This window comes from Phyllostomus hastatus, unplaced genomic scaffold (genome assembly GCF_019186645.2).
Source record: "Phyllostomus hastatus isolate PE091 unplaced genomic scaffold, TTU_PhHast_1.1 phas_contig_64, whole genome shotgun sequence".
Lineage (NCBI taxonomy): Eukaryota > Metazoa > Chordata > Mammalia > Chiroptera > Phyllostomidae > Phyllostomus > Phyllostomus hastatus.
Window position 1 is genome coordinate 5,673,183 of NW_025333928.1, and position 20,200 is coordinate 5,693,382.

Here is a 20,200-nt window from a genome sequence, read left to right on the forward strand (position 1 = left end):
TTCACTCACTCCATCCTTACTTTGGTGGCAGCTCCATTCATAATTGGTCATGTTTGTTCTGATTCATGAAAGCATATCGCTTACCTATGCTGTGTGTAATATCTGTGTGGTGCCTTTGTTTGGATTAACAGGAATTAGAAATTACAAACTGGTGGCTCCTGGGACAGGTTTAGCCCACAGTTGATTATGTTTACTAAACTCTGTATTTCAGAATACTTAATGATTTATAGAAAAGTTAAAAAGATATTACAGAGAGTTTCCTATGTATATCTCACCCCGTTTTTCTATTATTAACATCTTACATTTCTGTGGTACATTTGTCAAAACTAAGAAGCCAACAGTGATACTAACTGAACTCCAGACTTTGTTTAGATTTCACCATCTCTTCTATTAACACCTTTCTGTTTTAGGCTCCATTACAAGATATGTGATGCTCTTAGTTGTAATATCTCCCCAGTCTTCTCTGGTCTCTACATGGTATTTTTATTATTATTATCCTTTAAATTTTTGATTGTCAGGATTTAAAAATCAAGAGAACCCACCTAATCCAGAATTGCAGTTTCTTTTGCAGTTTGTACTGTTAACTTGTTTTGGTCTTTCTGTATTAGAGATTGTGTATACACACACACACACACACACACACACTAAAGTTTAATCACATGTGGCTATCAAGTCCTTGAAATGTGATTCAGTAGCAGGATTTTAATTTTTTTGGACCACATAGCTCTTAGAGCCTTCTTGATTGTTGAGAGTCAAGATTTTAGTGCTCAAACTGAGCATAACTAGTTAGGCTGTAGCAGCCCTGTGGAATTCTGTGTTAATGAGCTGTTCCTAAGGCTGCTATTTCCGGTTAAGTAACACCCACTAATGTTGCTGCCTCTCAGTGTTACAACTGTTTATATGAAAGCTTGGGTTTTTGTAAAGTATCATAAATTAAATTCTTGATCTCTTATGTGCAGATGATTAGATGTTTATTGATGCAATGGATGCATGATTCACCTAATAAAAACATGGTCTAGTATAATGAGTGACAATGAAATTTTTGAAGGTTCTATTCTTACCTTGTGACTTGAACTTTGAAAAACTGTAAAAAAACTTGAATAGTATGTTTGAATATTTGAAATATTTTTTAAAAATATGTGTTTACTTGAAACAGCAGTGGAGTGAAGTGCTGAAAAATATACTGTGAAGTTTAGGAATAGGTGGATAAATTTTAAGGTACCCTATTGCCTGTATAATGTAAAGGCAGGGAAGGAATTAATGTCCCCTCTTCAGAATGTCCTTGGAAACTTGGTTAAGAATAAAGGTCGTTTTTTTAAAAAACAGCTGTTTAGCTCTGACACTGGCTTATTTTGGAAGCATGCTAATTGTACATTCCTTGCAAAAGAATACGCACTGATAATTTTTGACAGGTAATATTTATTTTTCTGTCTGTCTTTCTTTGTATCTATTTATTTATCATTCCAGTCCTTTCTTCAGGTGACTTTATAAGCAAGCTGTTTTCCAGAGACTAACAAACCCCAGAGCTCCTGAAGGGGAGAGGAGCCAGGGATAGAAGCAAGAATAAAGGAAAACAAGAAATTTTTTGTTTTCTGCTGGTTATATGGGAAAGTATAGTTTATTACTGCTATTCTCGTTCTGGATTAAAAACTCATGAAAATTGAATCAACATTTAAAACACATTTTTGTTTCTGTCACAGTTGGAAACCATTATTATTACTTTATTTTTTTTTTTCAAACACAATTTCATTGCTTAAATCCATTGATCTAGGGAGTGATCAAAATACTAGAGAACTATTAAATTAGCTCCATGTTAAATCATATTGGAGACATACTGACAGCTAACTTCATACTTATGTATGCCTTACATTATGCTTTGTATACTCCATTTAGTCAAGGAAAATACTCTAAATATTTAACTACTAATAACAGATGGGTATACAGTGATCCCGAACAACTACTGGAGAAGGGTCCTAAAAGCTTAACATCCTAAGAGTAATAACCCTTTTTATTGAATTTGGAGAAATGTTTGGGACCCAGGGGAAGGACCATGGCAGCAGGCTAGGAATTCTTGAGATGTTGTGCAGTTGATAATTCAAAAACTCGTGTGCGAGTGGGGCCTTATCAGTGTATACTAGCACAATATAAGTCTGCATTTAACCCCTTCAGTAGCCCCCTGGAAATAGTATCATCATTTATTGGTAAAATCAAGGTCAAGAAAAAGTTAAGTCACTAGCTCGACTGGGATCTACTGTTTCTTCACCTTTGAAAACAACCCTGTAGTTTTATGAAAGGCACAATAAGAAGGTTACACTATTGCCCATGCTTTCATAATATTCAAGGGATGAAATAAATAATGTGTTTTTTAAAAACAATTCAGAAAGATCGTAGATGTTGTAGTATTTCCCTTCTGATTAAGCACAGATAAATAAAACTGTCACAAGCATAATTTGATGAACCAGGGAGGATTTGACATCTTTGCCATGTGTGAAGTGATTGGCTTTTCAGGAATCATGAGAGCAAGCTTTTAAATTGTTTCTTATATCTTTGAATATTCATGAAAAAAAATTGGAGTTTTGAGGACCAAGCAAAAAGCTGATTCTAAAAGCTTCCTCCATGCTTCAGACCCCTCCTCTAAAAATTGATACCATGTAGAGCAAAAAACCTGACTACTAATTAAGTACGAAATCCTTGCTCCAACTCTTCAAGAAAGATGTAAAAAGACTTTGGACAAAAAAAAGTCACATAGCCTCAGTTTCATGCATTCTTCAGAAGGATAGGAAAATACCTTGTGCTTTGGCCAATGTGGCTCAGTTGGTCTGAGTATCAACCTGAAACTGAAGGGTTGAGGGTTTGATTCCTGGTCAGGGCACATGTCTGGGTTGCAGGTTCATTCTCTGGCCCCAGTACAGGAGGAGTGTGTATGATTGCTGGTCCAGGTGCATATGGGAGGCAACCAGTCTGTACCTCTCTCTTGGTTGCATTGATGTTTCTTGCCCTTCCTCTCTCTCTGAAAGCAATGAAAAAGTATCCTCTAGTGATGATTAAAAAAAAAAATAGAAAATACCTTCTAATGGGCTTGGGCAATAGTCCCTTTCTAGATGCTTATTGGCATAAATTTGATAAAAGTTATAGGACACAGTGTAACTCTTAGAATACTACTGAGATGACTCCATTGAAGTTCAAGGAAGAAAAGTGTTTAATTTGCCCCCTCTTACTAATAAAATGTGCTTCTTTACTTACTTTTTCTTTTAATAGTCACTGCCAGTATCAGCTGTGTTTTATAATTTTATGAGGTCATCTTGGGAAGCAAAGAAAAATGAAAAATTATTCTGTAGTACTACATTATCCTGAACTTATGATGCAGAATGTGCCATTGTTTTCTTCATTCAACATTTATGAAGTATTTATTGTGTGCCCTTGTCCCCACTGCCCCACTTCTTACTTTTGTTTTAGTTTAGTAAAGGTAAATATATGTATCTCAGCTTATCACTCCATTTTCTCCACAAAGTCTTAAGTTTCTTAATCACAAAGCCTCTCACAGTAAGGAAATTCAGGAACTTGGGTGGCTTGACAAAGGATTACTGTACTACATAGATTTTCAGAGGAGATACTGAAGACCCAGGTTGGTTGTGACTTGCAGCACTTTGCCTAATCTTGTTCTCGTCATGGCACGTGTAAAAAATGGTGTTTGTGAGACTGTTAGGGTATGAGAAATAGTTTTAAATTATTGTTTAAACCCTGATCTAGGGGTTAAAGATGTCACAGTTGTTGGAGGCTTGTGGGAGCATCCTGGGGCTGTGTCCTGAGCCCTGAGAGTCTACCTTGACTATAGTAGGTCTTCACTTTCAAAGAAAACAGGTCAGGAGTCTTCTAGTTTAAATATTGGAGTACAAAACAGGATGGAATAGCAAGAATAGCTTTATCAGTTATAACCAGGTAAGAGAAAGCTCAAGACTAGGAAAAAACACTTATATATGTTATAATTTGTACTTTCATTCGTTTAGTTCTAACAAGAATAACAGTTGTGCCTCAGAATGCATCCTGAGAGCTGTCAGGGCTGTATCCTTAGCAAAAATGTGCCTGTTAAAAACAGTACAGTCATCCCCCCTTATCTGCGGGGTGGGTTGGGGAGGCTTTTTTCAAGACCCCTAGTGGATGCCTGAAAAGACAGATAGTACTGAACCCTATATAGGAAGTCTGTCCAGAAACTATCCAGCCATGTACTATTAAAAATAGAGCCATCTATTGAAGAAGATACAAGAAACATTGTACATAGGACAGTGGTGCCTTAGTCCCCTTCAAAGTAGGTGCACCTTGGGACCTCACACAGTTCTCCCAATCACCATTAGCTGCCCCATTGTATCTTCCTGAATCTCATTGGTGGTCTGAAATCTCTTCCTTTTCAAAGGTAATTTTAGTTTTAGGGAAAAGCCATAGGTCTCAGGACACTAAATCTGGGCTGCAGTGGGGCTGAGTCACCTGGGTGATTTGATGTTTCTCTAAAAAACTCTGCCCGAGACACAGTTCATGAGCCAGGCACATTGTTCTGACAAAGCTTCCAATCACCAGTTGCCCATAGCTGTGGTCTTCTGAGTCATCTGAATAGTTTCCATAGAGGCATGTTCAAGCTTAGTGCAAAATTTGATGCAGATTTGTTACTCTATTTGCTCGGTCATTTTGAATGCTGTGGCTACACAGTACACATGCTCACACAGTACACATGCTCACTCAATGGCGTCTACTGCCCCCACTGACTAGCACAGTGAAATTGTCATTATTCACGCATGCACATTCCAGTTCACTCTTATTTGGCTGCCGGGTTACATTGATGTCTCACAAACTGTTCTCATCATGTTAACAATGGCTGGACTTTTTCTGGACAGACCTCATACACTATGTTTGTTCCTATACATATGTACCTGTGATAAAGTTTAATTTATAAATTAGATATAGTAAGAGATTAACCACAACAATAAAATAGAACAGTTTTGTAGCAATATACTATAATAAAAGTTAGGTGAAATATGATTTCTCTCAAACTATCTTATTTCACTGTATTCATGCTTCTTGTCATGTTATGAGATGATACAATACTTGTGTGTTGAGAAGTAAGGTACTCAGGATGACACACAATTTAAAACTTACTAATATGTTTGAATTTCCCATTTAATATTATTAGGACTATGGGTGATTGCAGGCAACTGAAACCACTGAAAGCAAAACTGCAGATAAGATGGAGGGGAGAAGGGGATTACTGTACTCAAAGGCAGCATTTGGCCAGAAGCAAAAAACATTGAATTATATACTAAAGATAATCCTGGAATTTTAGCACAAATTTAGCCTAGTAGTTAAAAGCCCAGGTTTCTGAGTCAGACTTGAATTTGAATATTGTCTTTGTAGTTCTTATTTCTATGACTTGGGCAAATTCCTTAACCTCTTAGCCTCACTTTGACTTTGTTAAAAGGAGATAATCTGGGCTGTTAGAGTTATGGGAATGAAATAACACAGAACATAAATCACAGGACCCAGAGGGTAGTAGATGCTAAGTATGTGATAGATCTAATCTCACAGATACTAAGTGACTAAGATGTATAGTCATTCCCCTATTGAAGAGTTTAATTTTGCTGTTATAAGTAAGATGAAACTTAATTTTTACTAGAAGGAACATTGGGTTGATGGTCAGGTTTGGTGTTACATTCAGCTCTGCCATTTACTAGATGTTTGATCATGGGTAGTCTTGTTCTGAGCCTTAGCTGCCCCATCTGTAAAATGGAAATAATATTTCAAATTTTTGGAATCATGATGAGGATAAAGAGATATTAGTTATATTGTCTGACATTGAACTGATACTTGGTACATTTTAATTTCTACCACTATGATTCACAGTCTCCTAGCAACCTTTCATCCCCTTGAAACAACATACTAGCAGTTTTCCCAGTTATTTCAGAGTTTCTCCTCATCCAGACAATGATTTGCCTTTTCCTCTCATGAAAGCAGAACCCATTCTAGCATGGGTGAATCACAGTGCAGTGTCTCTGTCATAGTGCAAGGAGTATGACACCATGAGAATAGGATATATCATCTTTATGATTTTGGTAGGCCCAAAGTGGTATCCTGTTGCTTTGATTTATATCTGTTTATATATTGGTAAAATGGAATATTATATGTTTAGTTATTTATACTTTTTTCCTTTTTTGAATTACCCATTCTTGTTCTTTACCCATTTATGTCTTGGGCCTAGAGTTCTTGTTACCAGTTTTATGAGTTTCTTGTATAAGCAGCTCATTAGCATTCCATCTGATGTATATGGTGCAAATATTTTTAAACTATGGTCTATATTATATGCTTGAAGTTGTTCTAAGGATGAGATACCAGGTAGAAACATCTAACTTTTGCCCAGTACAAGACATCATAAGGAGTACCTGCACAGAAGATGCAAAAATATGTTCAGAAGAAGTAAAGCAGAATTAAATGTTGTAATCTTAATTTGAACTCCACTCCTGAACTCTAGTGACTGTTGAATGCTTCCCTGTGTTAGGCTTAGCACCCTTAACCAAAACAGTCCCTCATTTCCTTTAGTTAGGGAAAATAGCTGGGCAGTGGAAGGTAGAGAATGCATCCCTTTAACTTGTTCCAAAGAACAAGTATTTTTCAGTTTGCCTTTTACTTTGAAATAACCACATATACTGCCCTTGAAAAAAAAATAAAATATACTGGGCCTGGCTGGTGTGGCCCAGTGGATTGAGTGTTGGCCTGCGCATCAGAGGATCACTGATTTGATTACCAGTCGGGGCACGTGCCTGGGTTACGAGCCAGGTCCCCAGTGGGGAGCACATGAGAGGCAACTACATACTGATGTTTCTCTCCCTGTCTTTCTCCTTCCCTTCCCCTTTCTCTAAAAATAAATAAATCTTTTAAAAAATAAATAAAATATACTGCATAATTTTATTTGGTCAAACTTAATTTTTTCAACTCTTAAAACCCTACCATTTTTTCCAGGTTTAGAAGAATTTTTTCCTGATTTCTAAAACTTAAAAATTTAAGCATTTTATAGTATTAAGTATTTAATTTAGCTAAATTTTATTTCTAAATATTTGGGACTTTTTCTATTAAGAAATAACCATGTGTATTTGTTAAATAACTTGTATCTTTAGTGATCTATGACAGTTCCTTTATTGGGTAACTTTTGTGACCCTTCCTAAAACTTTTTTTTTAATTTTTAAAAGTTTGGGACTTTTTTTTGTCCTGTTACAAACTTATAGTTGATTGTTAGGTCTTATCAGGAGCTCTCTCCATGATACCACAGAATCTAGTAGAAGAGTTTTCCAAGTCTACTCAGACATGAGAACCACATGATATACTTGTTTTAAAAAAAATACAGATTCTGATTTATTAAATCTATGAGATTGTAGAATGTATTTTGTTAATAAGTGCCCATAACAGTTCTGTCTGATTAAATAAATCAGACGGAAATTTGGGGGTCATTTCTAAAATTGAAAGTTATGAAACAGAGACTTAAGGGCAGTCTTTTTTTTTTTTCTTTTTTCTTTTAAAGCATGTGCCTCTGCCTGAAAATTCTTTCATTATCCCACATGTCTGAATCTCACATGTTTGGACAGTATTTGATGGGCAGGTTAACTATTGTGAATATTACACAGTATCCTCCAGCTCTTAAAGTTCTGTACTTTAGAACAGATATTCCTCACTCAGATATTTTGCTGAAGAGTAGAATTTATTAATTGGTTTCATCCTGAATTTCATTAATGAAGCTCAAGGAAATAACTCACTCAATGATGTAAACCTGGAGGGTTATATGAGACAAATTGACTGTTTCTCTATGTTGGGAATTTCAGGTGAAGATGTTTGAGTAGGAGAGCATTTCTCTAGGATTTGTGAAGTGAGTTAAAATTAAATAAATTCAACTTAATACTTATTTTAAATTTGATTCCTAATTTTGAAGTGATTATTTGTGATGTCTTGCTATTTGGTGTTTTTCCATACTTTGGAACTTTTTAACAGAAATGTTAAGATTTGCTTGTACATGTATAAAATAGAAAGACAGTCATTTCTCAGTGTACTTGGGGATTGGTTCCAGGACCCTCTCAGATACTCAAGTTCACAGATGCTTAAGTCTCTTAGATAAAATGGCACAGTGTGTGCATGTAATCTACATGCATCCTTCCATATACTTTGTTTTATTTTTTTCACATAAAAGTTTTTAGTTTATTAACCCTTTCATGAGAAATCTGCACAACCATGACGGGTAAAGTCACTGAAGAATCTTTACTCCTTCTTTTTGTCAGCACCAGCATGGACCTTTCCAGTCCCCCTTTCTTCATTCTGTTCTGGTGTTTCTTTCACTATTTTCCTAAGGTGTTTTTCTTCTAATATTGGCCATGTTTTGGTTCCTTTGTATCATCCAAGGAATCACAGCTCATCCCAAAAGCCAGTTGTCTGGCCACCTCAAAATGGGTTTTGATTCCAAATACAAAGATGACATCTGGTGTGATCTTGAACATTTTGCAAGTTTTCCCCAAATTTCTATCTTAGGTATAGCCTATCTGTGAAGGATGTTAGTGACTGTTTCTGCGGAAGTAGTTGGTTGGTCATGAACTTGCTGGTCTGGATGGCGAATGTGTTGTTTACAATGGTAGCCAATCTTTGAGTAGCCAGGAAGGAAAAGAGCCCTCTTATAGACTTTAAATCATATCTAGATAACTTGTAATGCCTAATACTATGTAAGTGCTGTGTAAACCGTTGTTTTACTCTATTTTTTAGGGAATAATGACCAAAAAAAGTTTAGTACAGACTCAGCTATCATAGGCCTAATTGTTAATGTTGCTAACACATCAGCAACATAATTTGTTTGACTCCATGGATGTGGAACCCAAGGATATGGAAGGTTGATTTATAGTTTCTTATATTTTCTATTGGTTTTTAAGTCTTATTTTTTATGTTTTCAAACAGATATTTAGTTCAGTCTACTTCCTAAAGATTAGCAGAAGTTAATGGATTGGCAAGCATTTCAGTATTTTTCAGGTTGACTAGTGGCACTTAAAACTTCAACCATTTATCCACGACAGAAATTCTAGTGCTGCATCTGTATGTATCAACTTGAAAGCCAGACTTTCCCCTCTGTGCCCTTCAGCATACTAGAAATCATTGAAGTTAGTACAGGGCAGGGAATGAAGAGTATACAGGGGAAGTACAATGTATTATAAACCATCCAGTATGCTATTGATGAGTAAGGAGAGGATTTTTATAATGGTATAATGTTTGGTCCTATTTAAAATAAATTTTATTTATAAGCTAATTTTAATCGAATAGAACTGCTTTTTACATTGTTCAGCCAGCTGGCTTCCTTCTGCCTCCTGCCTTCCTTAAAATATAAGGAGACAAAATTCAAGTAAGTTATTAGGCCTCAAATACAGGCAAGTTGGCAAGCAGTACTTGATAGCAATAAAATGACACTGCCTTTTCTCCATTTTTTAATGAGAGCCACAGAGTGGGAAAGCAACCAAAGTTGGAAACACCTTTCTTTGGAATTTCTTGGCATAGAGAATTTTCTATTGTATTTTAAAGTTTTCATCAGGTTTGTGCCTTTTAAAAATCTGTGTGCCAGTGTGATAATGCTGCTTCTACTCCTCAGAAAAGCCGGAAAAATTGACTTTACCCGTTCTTGTTTGCTCCTCTTCTGACCTGAGGTAGATTCTTTAAAGGAAATATTATGGAAAACTACCTTATTTTAGTGCAGTAGCTAAAATAATTGATTTGAAAGTTTAGGCTTAAAGAGGTTATAAGTACATTATAGAAATATCAACACTAGAGAAGAAAGATAAATAATATATGTGGTATGGCCTGATTAACAGTTAAAATTTAAATATACTAGTTTGTTACATGTTAACTTCCAATTTATTTTTTGGTGGCTAAGAGCATAAAATAATTCCCAATAATAAAGATTTTATAGACTACTTATAGATGACACTTGTTTTTAAAAATAGCACTTGAACAATTAATAAAGACATTTTTAAATGTTGAATATTTGGTGCTTGACCTAATTATTTGACAGTGTAGAAATTTTGCCTTTTTCTTATTGATTATGCCTAATCTCATTTGAGAAAGTAGGAATTTTTTCTAAATAAAAATAAAAGGTACTGAGGCAAATCTTATAATGTTCTTATGTAAGAATAACATTTGCTTACCTCCTTTAAACTCTACAAAAGACAAGTTAAATCACAGTAGAGCAAGAAACATGTAATAGAAAAGATTTTATTGGATCTTTATATATTATATAATAGCTGAATGAAATTCCTGCAAAATATTCATCTGATATTACAGACAGTACAGTGTTGTGGCTATTTAGGGTATCTTTTCACATTAATGATCACATTGACTGAACTTGTTTTCTCTTGACTGGCTTATTTTAGAGCAGAGATTTGTTATTCAGCATACATCCACCTACCATTATTGCCTTACCCTTTCTACTTCTAACATCTTCCTCACTCACACTTATTCTTGATTGTCAGTGTTCTACAGTGTTTCACCCTCAATATCATTCTTTGTTGTTCTTTGGATTCAGTCACCTCATATATTCTTACCTTTTTCATTCATCCAAAAGTTCTGCAGCATTTGCTGTGCTTAGGATTGGAAATTCCTACAATAAAGGGGGAGGGGAGAAACATGAAACCAGCATTTAGGAGCTAGAAGGGTATGCAGTTTAAGGATGCATGAGAATTTTATGAGAATTGAAGATCATAAAATGCTTGTAAGAGTAGCTGAATCTGGGAGGTGGGTGATTAGTTGTTTCCTAGGAAAGCCGGATGATAAGATTTGCAAGGAAGATATCGGGGCATTTTAGGCAAAAGGGAATATTACGAAAAGAGCATGATAACCTTTTAGAGAATTGCATGTGTTTGGTGTGGAAGAGAAGGAAGTGTAGTGATGAATGTAGCTGGATATGAATCTGGAAAAGTGGTAGGTAGCAGCCATGGACTGTAGAGTAATTCTGAAAGCACTTTTAATTATATAGATAACTTGGGGCTGAGAGATGGTAGATGATGGGAAAAAGTGAAAGTGTGTGTGTGGTGGGGAGGGAGTAGTTGGTGGGAATCAAGCCATAAGCCAGGGAGACCACTTGGGTTTTTGCAAGGGTAAATTGTTCCGGGCATAAATCACAGCAGTGCCATCGGAGATAGAAGTATGCATTTGAATTATCTCAAGGAGGTATCTACTGGACCTGTTGACTGACTAGATTTAGTGGGATAGAGAAAATTGGAGGAAGATATCTCTGCTTGAGTAACAAGGCTATGTACCAAAATAAATAACTTCTTTCCTACCCCTCTGGCAATTGTAGCGTATTCTTGCCTTTATTTCTTTTCTTCTGTTCATTACACAAACCTGTTCTTTAGGTCTTGTCATTTCTTCTTCTTCTGTAATGTGGTTGGCCAAAAAGTCCATTATGTTTTTTCTGTAAAATAAAAGACACATTTTTCATTTTCACCAATAACTTTGTTGATTTGGATATTTTGAGTATGTCAGCCATCTCCTGCCATTGGCTTCTAGTGGGTAGAGGCCAGGGGTGCTGCTCAACATCTTCCAATGCATAAGACAGCCCCACAGCAAAGAATTATTTGGCAAAAAATGTCAGTAGTACCAAGAAACTTCACAAACCACTTTTGACATGTTCGATCAGTTGCAGCACCTTCTTTATACACTGCATAAATCTTTGTGTTTCAGTTGCGCTTTTACCTTTCTTGAAATAATAAAGCATAATACGCTGAAAATGTTGCGTATCTTCTTCCATCTCCAGTATTAACATGGCTGCACAAAAATTCACCAATTCATTTTAAATGCACGTTGATGTAACAGGTGTCACAATACAATCTAACAAAATTGTTTTGAATGAAGTTAAAGACAACTAAGCACTACTAGAGCCATCGTACGGGGAAAAATGTAACAGACTTTTTGCCCAACCTAATAACTTCTTTTCCACCTATATGCTGAATCCTAAACCCATACTTTTAGTTCACATTTTTACTGAACTCTAGCACTGTCTATTTAATTGCATTGTATACATGGTATCCTATAGCATGTTTTTCAGTTTTGAGACCGCCTGAGAGGCTGCTTTAAACTTTCCTGAGATCTACATGGTTAAAATTATTTTCATAATAGGAAAGCTATTCTGTTCACTCTTATTCTTTCATCAGTGTATAGTGGAGTTTTCTAGAGGCTTGTGATATATGGATATCACAATAAACTGGATGCAGAAGGAAGTGTGGAAATCCATCTGCCTTTTGTTAAGCTAGATGTTAAAGAGACTGCAAAAATACAGACCTTCCTGGGTGGCTCAGTTGGTTGAAGCATCATCCCATACACCAAAAAATGTTGCTGGCTTGATTCCTAGTCAGGCAGGGCACATACCTCAATGGCAGGTTCAATCCCTGGTTGTAGTGTGTATGGAAGGCATCCAATCAGTGTTTCTCTCTCACATCAATGTTTCTCTTTCCCTACCTTGCTCTGTAAAATCAAGAAACGTATCCTCAGTTGAAGATTGAAAAAGAGAGATTGCAAAATGTAAAACAGTGCAAGCTTCTCAGTAACTTCTTGTTTTAGGAAATAGTTATTTTTAATGCATTTATTTTAATATGTAAAGGGTTTATTTTTAAATGAAATAAATACTTTGAAGTTTCTGTTAAAATTTCTGGTATGGTAAATATCTATAGATGTAAGCCACATAAAAGATCTTTGTTGTTCTCAATAACAATAAACCTAACATTAAAAACTAAACTGATTGTCTCTCACATACTTCTCAAACTTAATTTTTGTTTTCTGTTTCATATCTTGGTAAATAGTACCACTGTCTGTCCAGATTCTAGGCCAGCAACTTGGAGGTCATCCTTGTTTCCTCTTCTTTCCTTAACCTAGATGGTAATAGTAATCACTGACATTTATTAAGCACTGACTGTGTTAGGTACCATTCTTAGGGCTTTATATCAATTATCTTGTTAAAACCTCACAGCAACCCTACATGGTGTAAGTACTAATTATCCCCACCCCCAGTTTTATAGGTGAGGGGGCAAAGATACAGAGCAGTTTAGGTACCTTGCCCATGGTCATGCAACTAGTAAGTTACAGAGCCAAGATTTGAATCCATCCAGTGTTTTGATCTTTACTTTGTTCTGGAACAGTTTATGTAAAATTTATATTACTTGTTTCTTAAGGATTTTATATTCATACTCTATATAGTCATCTGGGCCTGGTGCTTTTTAGAGAGGTAAGTCTTGGAGAACTTTTTCAGTGTCTTCTGCTGTTATTTTACTATAGGATCTTCTACTCCTGTGAGCTCACTTTGGTAAATTATATTTTATAGAGCAGAGGCTAGAAAACTACAGCCTAAAGAAGGCCAAATCTATCTAGTCCACTGCCTGTTTTTTCATATGAAGTTTTATTGGAACACAGTCATATCCATTCCTTTACATGTTGTCTATAGCTGTTTTTTGTGCTACAACAGCAGAGTTGAGTGGTTGCATCACAGACTGTATGACCTACAAAGCCCAAAATGTTTACTATCAGGCTCTTTACGAAAAAGGTTTCCCCAGCCATGTCACAGAACACTGTTCAGTGTATCTGGGCTTTGTTTTATTGACATAGATTGTACATTGTATTTTCTTTCCAAGATCTCTGCATTTGAAATTGTCTTTTTAAAATTCCTAGTACTATTTCTATTCTCCCCCCCCCACCCCCCCACCCCCATAATTTGGGAACACTAAAATTTTGTCTGACTTATTGGTAACAGTGTCAGTGTTCCATCTTATGGTGTTTCTTAAAAATACACTAGTAAGAAAAAAGAATGTATGGGTTGTGTTGATCATTGAAACTATCTATTCCTGATTGGTGGTTTTATAAATTTCTTCTGTGCTAATTAATCTGTGTGTTTTTCCTTCCTCTTCTGGGATCAGTGTTAAATAATTCCCTCTGGATTTACAAATTATTTATAGAGTTGAGCCTGAAGAAATATTTTTTTAGAAAATTATCTCTTTTTTCCATTTTAAATTTTTTAAAATTAGGTTAACTAGTAGTTTGTTATTTTTTCATAGAATCATGCCTTGGATTTATTGATTCACTTTTAAAGTCATTTATTTCTACTTTTATCTTTATTAATTCCTTTCTGCTTCTTGGGTTTGTTTTTAACTTGAGTTGGATGCATTATATTCAATCTTGTTTCCTGAAAATAATTAAAGCTATAAATTTTTCTCTTAGCCATATCTTAAAATTTATTATGTATATTGTTTTGACTATTATTTTCTTGATAACCCTGACATTTTGGCATGTATTTACTCAGCTCAAAATTCAAAGCAATTTTACTTGCTAGTTTTGTTGTTTCTAGTGTGATTGGATTATGACCAGAAATATTTGTATTTCTACTTTTTGCAATTGGTGGATGCTCTCTTTAGAAAGACTATATTTTTAATGACCATTTCATGGGTACTTATTAAAAAGGTGTTGTATTTGTTATCAGAGTATATTGTTTGCTTTTTTTCAGGTTTTCTCTTTTGTTCTCCATTTGGTTCTACATGTTTTCAGTCTAAGATTTGGTATATAAAGGTTCTTAACTGTTTGTCTTTTTAATTGGTTTCTTTTATGAATATGACTATATCTTATCCTTTAAAATACTTTTTTCCTTGTTTTTAAAATCTACTGCTTTCTTTAAATTTTATTAGCATTTCTTGTTGGTGTCTGTCTCTATATTCCCGGCCCCCCCTCCCCCTGCCCCAATTTTCCTGTATTGTTTTGTTTCAGGAGCAGTTTTTGCAAAGTATGGTCCTTAAATTTGATTTCTCTTTTCCTAACCCAGTTTAAGAGCTTTTATAAACAAGTGAGTTTAATTCATGAACATTTATTGTGCTTAAGATGTTTTGAGATTTATGTTCAGTATCTCATCTTGTGGCACATATTAACCACAATTTTGGAATAATTTTTATTGCATTTTCTGTATCCATTGAATGGATCAAGTTTTCATATTTTTTTTTCTTCTTCCAATGGTTTGGGTATTTATTGATATAACTAACCTAAATTAACTACATTGCAGAATGGCCAATATTATATAGTATTTATTTATATTTGTTAGTCAGCAATTCCACCCTTGCCTTCCACCTGCATGCACTGTTATGTTAGCTTCTTTACTTTCTGCTACAGCGTCCCATGTTTACACCTGAGTTTTTAGTTCAGATTATTTACTTTCATTTATTAATTAGTACATTATCTTAATGTTTTTTTACTGATTTTAGCAAAGTTTTCAGGCTCCAGAAATGAGTACCTGTCTCAGCCTTATTTTCCTTGTGGCACTTTCCTTGTGGCACTTTCCTGATAATGCAGTTGTTTGAAGTAAGAGTGGGTTGCTGGGTGGCATATAAATCCTGCTTTTGAATTTCTAGTCACTTTTGATGTAGTGTTAGTGTTCTCATAAATGTCTTCATGTAGGTCATTCAGTATTTCATGTAGATGACTGTATAGTCATCTTCTGATTCCTTGAATGCTTTAAAGAACATTATTCTGTTACTATCTCACACAAATAACATCTTGTGTGGGAATTAAAGTACTGTCACTATCATTTTCTTTTAATAAAGTATCAGACAAGGCTGTTCTTCAGCAGCGGGCAGCTTTACCACTTTAAGGTGTATTCAAGTGCCAGGTATCATGCTGAGCTCAGTACTAAGCATGTAAGAACTGAGTTAAAGTTTTGTTTTCTTTGGAGATTTTTTGTTTCGTTTTGGTTTGGGTTTTTTTGGGGGGGTCGCTGTTAGAGGTGCTTTGGAAATATCTGATGCCCTGTTTTCCTCATGACAAAGGAATATACGTTATTGCTGCATTCTGGGAGCATTAAATTTCCCAGGAGACAAAATTTTCATACATAATGGTATTAGACCTAGAATGTACTTGGCTCAAATGACTAATGAAAATGACTTTTCAGTTGCCTCAAAAAAGAATGGAAAGGATTCTGAGAAATAGATAGAATGTAAATTTCATTGTCATTTTTCCTGAACTACAATTTGCTTGTGTTGCTCTAGAAAAATCAAAGTTACAATACAAAATTAAGAATCTAAAATCATATGTTAAAAATGATTAGTATTAATGATATAATCTAAATCCATCAGTTCAGAGAAAGGAAATAGTAGTGGGGCTAGACTGTTTAATGAGAGGACTCTGTAGAACTGAGGGTGTGTTAAGTGCAACTTGTGTGACTATTAGAAATCACACAGGTGATCAACACTTCATCACAGTGTCATATACATTGTAAGCATTTAATAAACACTTTTTTTATTTGGGCCACAGTAATAGCTTCTGTTTACTGAGTGTTTATATTATGCTGAGTACTAGAATAAGACTGTACTGTATAGACAAGGAGAAAGTAACAATGGCATCTGTGAAAAGAAGTCAAACTTTCTTAGAAACATTAATGTGCTACAGAAGTTTAAGGTGGTATTGTGCTACTCATTTAAAAAATAGCCACTATCTATATAGCATTGTGTTTGCTGCTCTGTGAACATTGATCTGTTTTTACCTTAGGACAGCTCTGCTTAGTGTTACCCCATTCACAGAGGAGACTACAGGCTCAGTTAGATTTATACAACTTGCCCAAAGACACAAAGCTTAGGAAAGGCAAACCTGGGCTGGAAACCTGGGTCCACATGGTACCAGAAATTCAGATAAACCTGCTTACCTCTCTGTAGTTTTAGAAATTGGGTATATCTTAACTGATTTAAGGCATTTCTATCAGTTTATTTACTTATTTAATCTCTTTTGGGAATTCAAACATTCCCTTGCTATCTGTAATTTCTGGTTGTTCATACGAAAGTAGCTGTTTCTGAGATTTATTTCTCCAATTTTGATCCATCTCCTCAATTTCATTCTGTTATCTTTTTATTTACTTCCCTGCTCTCAGTTTTTTTATTCAGATTTTACATTTTAACAACAAAACATTGTTAACTTTGTCTTTTTTTCTGACAGATTGTTTTCTGCTCTGGTTTTTGTGTTGTGTTGTCTTTCAAAGATGAAAAATAGGGACCAAATACATTAAAAATGAGGCAGATTAAGAACAGTTACCAGGGAATTGAGGATTATTTTAGGATTACCAAAACTTGATTTGCCACATTTGTTCTTTAGTTACTGTGATTTCCATAGTTGTATAATCAGTGCTTGTTCTCTGGTAAGGGAATAATATAGGATAGGGATGGTGAACGTGAGTTGTCACGTAAGCCCTGGTATGCTGGTGGTCTCCATGACCTCACTGGATAGGGAGTTAGCAGAAGGCAAATTCACTCTTGGCAATGATCTCTCCTAGGAAAACAGGAGCCTATAAATGAGGGTGTCCCCACACACTTAAAATTCTTTTCCTTTAGGATTGTTTTTCTTAGTGCCTTTTTACTTGATAGCTAACTATGGAGGTACACTTTACTGGCTAATCTTTTCCACCCCTTTTCTTTTGTTGGGATCAGTGCCAGAACAGATAAAGCCCAGTGTAAGCCAGCCTCAGCCTGCCAACTCTAATAACGGCACTTCCACAGCAACCAGCACTAATAATAATGCCAAGCGAGCCACAGCCAACAGTCAGCAGCAGCCGCAGCCACCACAGCAGCAGCCACAGCAGCCACAGCAGCCACAGCTACAGCAGCCGCAGCCGCAGCCACCACAGGCCTTGCCTCGGTATCCTCGTGAAGTACCACCACGATTTCGCCACCAGGAACATAAACAGCTTCTAAAGAGGGGTCAGCATTTTCCTGTCATAGCAGCAAACCTGGGATCTGCAGTTAAAGTGTTAAGCAGCCAGTCAGAAAGCAGTGCTTTAACAAATCAACAGCCACAAAATAACGGAGAGGTGCAGAACAGCATAAACCAGTCAGGTGAGAGAAGGCATTTCTTATGAGACTTGAGCTGTTGTCACTAGCGGTGTAGCAGGTTTATAAATCCATGGCTTTGGGGTGATATATGTGTATTCATTAGTATCTGGATTAAAAAATAAGAATCTGCGCAGGAAGTTATGAATAGGGAGTCTTGAAACGTTGCTTGTAAGGTCACTGCCCATCCTACATTTAAAATGATCATTTTAATCACTCGCTCTCTCCAGGTTCCACCTATTTTAATAAGCAGCTTATAGCTAAAATTGAACAACTCTGTGGGGTGTAAGATGTTCTTGTCTCTACATTTCATAGAGGAAACTGAGGCACCGACATGAAATAACTTGCACAGATCACCCATAAAAAGATTACTAGTCAAGAAAATTATATTCAGTCAACATATACATTCAGTTGTTGCCTCAGAATGGCTTTTCTCAGTTCAGTAATGATTGTGAGGCAGAAAGTACATCTAGTATGTGATTACAATTTTCTCAGAGCCCAGTGTGTTTTGACATGTTCTAATAGGTTCTGACGGTTGGCTGGTTTGTCCATTCTTTAGCAAAATATTGGATTGGCCAAAAAGTCCATCATATTTTTTCTGTAAAGGACACATTTTCACCAGTAACTTCATTGATTTGCATATTTTGTGTATGTCTACTATCTCCCACTATTGGCTTCTGGTGGGTGGAGGCCAGGGCTGCTGCTAAACATCTTTAGTTCATAAGACAGCCCCACAGCAAAGAATTTTTTTGGCCAAAATGCAAAATGTCAGTAGTGCCAAGAAACTAAACCACTTTTTTTTTTAAGATTTTATTTATTTATTTTTAGAGAGGGAAGGGAGGGAGAAAGAGAGAGAGAGAGAGAAACATCAATGTGTGGTTGCTGGAGGTCATGGCCTACAACCCAGGCATGTACCCTGACTGGGAATCGAACTTGCGACACTTTGGTTCGCAGCCCGTGCTCAATCCACTGAGCTACACCAGCCAGGGCTAGAAACTAAACCACTTTTGACACATTTGATGAGCATCTTCTAGAAACATTGCAGAAATCTTTTTGTGTGTGTTTCAGTAGTGTTTTAACTTTTTGAAATAAGAAAGCATACTGAAAATATTGTATTTTCTTCCATCTTCAGTATTAAAATGGCTGCAGAAAAATTCACCAGTTTGAATAAGTTTCTTTTAAGTGTGCACTGATATGACAGCTATCATAATACAATCTAACAGAATTGTTTCAAATGAAGTTAAAGACAAGTAAGCATAAGCACTACTAGAGCCATCGTATAGAAAAAACATAACAGACATCTTGGCCAACCCAATATTTTGAAGCTTTTATCACAAGCCAGATAGAGAATTGAGGAGAATTAAGGTTTCTTCACATGAAAACACTAGTATACTGGTAATGAATAAAATCTCTGGAGCCAAATGGACCTGGTTTTTAAATCCTAGCTCAATGTGTCTGATTCTCCTCCAAGCAGCCCATTCTAACTCAGGTAGAGTTAGAAAGCCCAGGTAGAGTTACTTACTTTCTACCTCTACGCTCTCTATATTAAGCAGGAGCTACTCTGTACATATTGTGATATTTCATAGCTAATAACTGGTAGAGCCTGGACTTACATCAAAATGTGTCTGACTCCAGAGCTATGCTCATAGCAACCTTGCTGTGCTGTAGCATCATACTGGATGTGATACGTAAAGAAGAACAGAAATGTGCTTTTTCTAGCATAGGTAATTAGAACAGCATGTTATTATTCAAAAGGATAAAGACCTGGATTATTATCCTGATTTAATTCTCCCTCCCCTCCAGGCACGTATTACTAATTGAGTTTGGCCAAATAGCTCAATTTACCTGAGCCTCTTTCCTAATCTGTAAAGTGTGGACAGTAGTACCCAACCTATATGGATGATTTGGGGATTAAATTATGTGACATGTTCAAGCAGATGGCTTAATGCTGAACATTTTGGCACTGAATGATTTCCTGAAAGTTGTACAGAGAACCTCCACTTTTCAGGAATAAGTCTGCTTTAGACATAATCCATCTTATGCCAAACAACTAATAATGTGGTTTGAAGTTCATCTGGGAAGTCAGATTGAAGCAGTTGTATTGAATACTGCATAATAAAATATGCAGCTAAAACCCTTAGAAGAGGTTATCATACAACAAATGCTTGAGTGCCCACTATAAGCTAAGCAATGGAGGTATTTTAATTAAACAGGGAAGTGGGTGGTAAATTTAGAAATTATATATGTTGAATATGCTTTTCAACTTGGGAAATGAAAGACCAAAGCCATTTTTGAAATGGAAA

At 35.8% G+C, this 20,200-nt stretch overlaps 1 protein-coding gene across 9 annotated transcripts in view; it reads left to right on the forward strand.

Annotated features, from left to right (window-relative positions):
• TNRC6A (trinucleotide repeat containing adaptor 6A) overlaps positions 1-20,200 on the forward strand; it is a 97,457-nt gene that overhangs the window by 35,898 nt on the left and 41,359 nt on the right. For 8 of the 9 annotated variants that reach the window (XM_045849206.1, XM_045849207.1, XM_045849209.1 and 5 more), the window contains exon 5: positions 17,499-17,903. The exons of the other annotated variant lie outside the window; for it this stretch is intronic. In XM_045849206.1, coding sequence (XP_045705162.1) covers positions 17,499-17,903 — 405 coding nt within the window. The remainder of the gene's footprint in view (positions 1-17,498; positions 17,904-20,200) is intronic. 9 annotated transcript variants of the gene reach the window in all.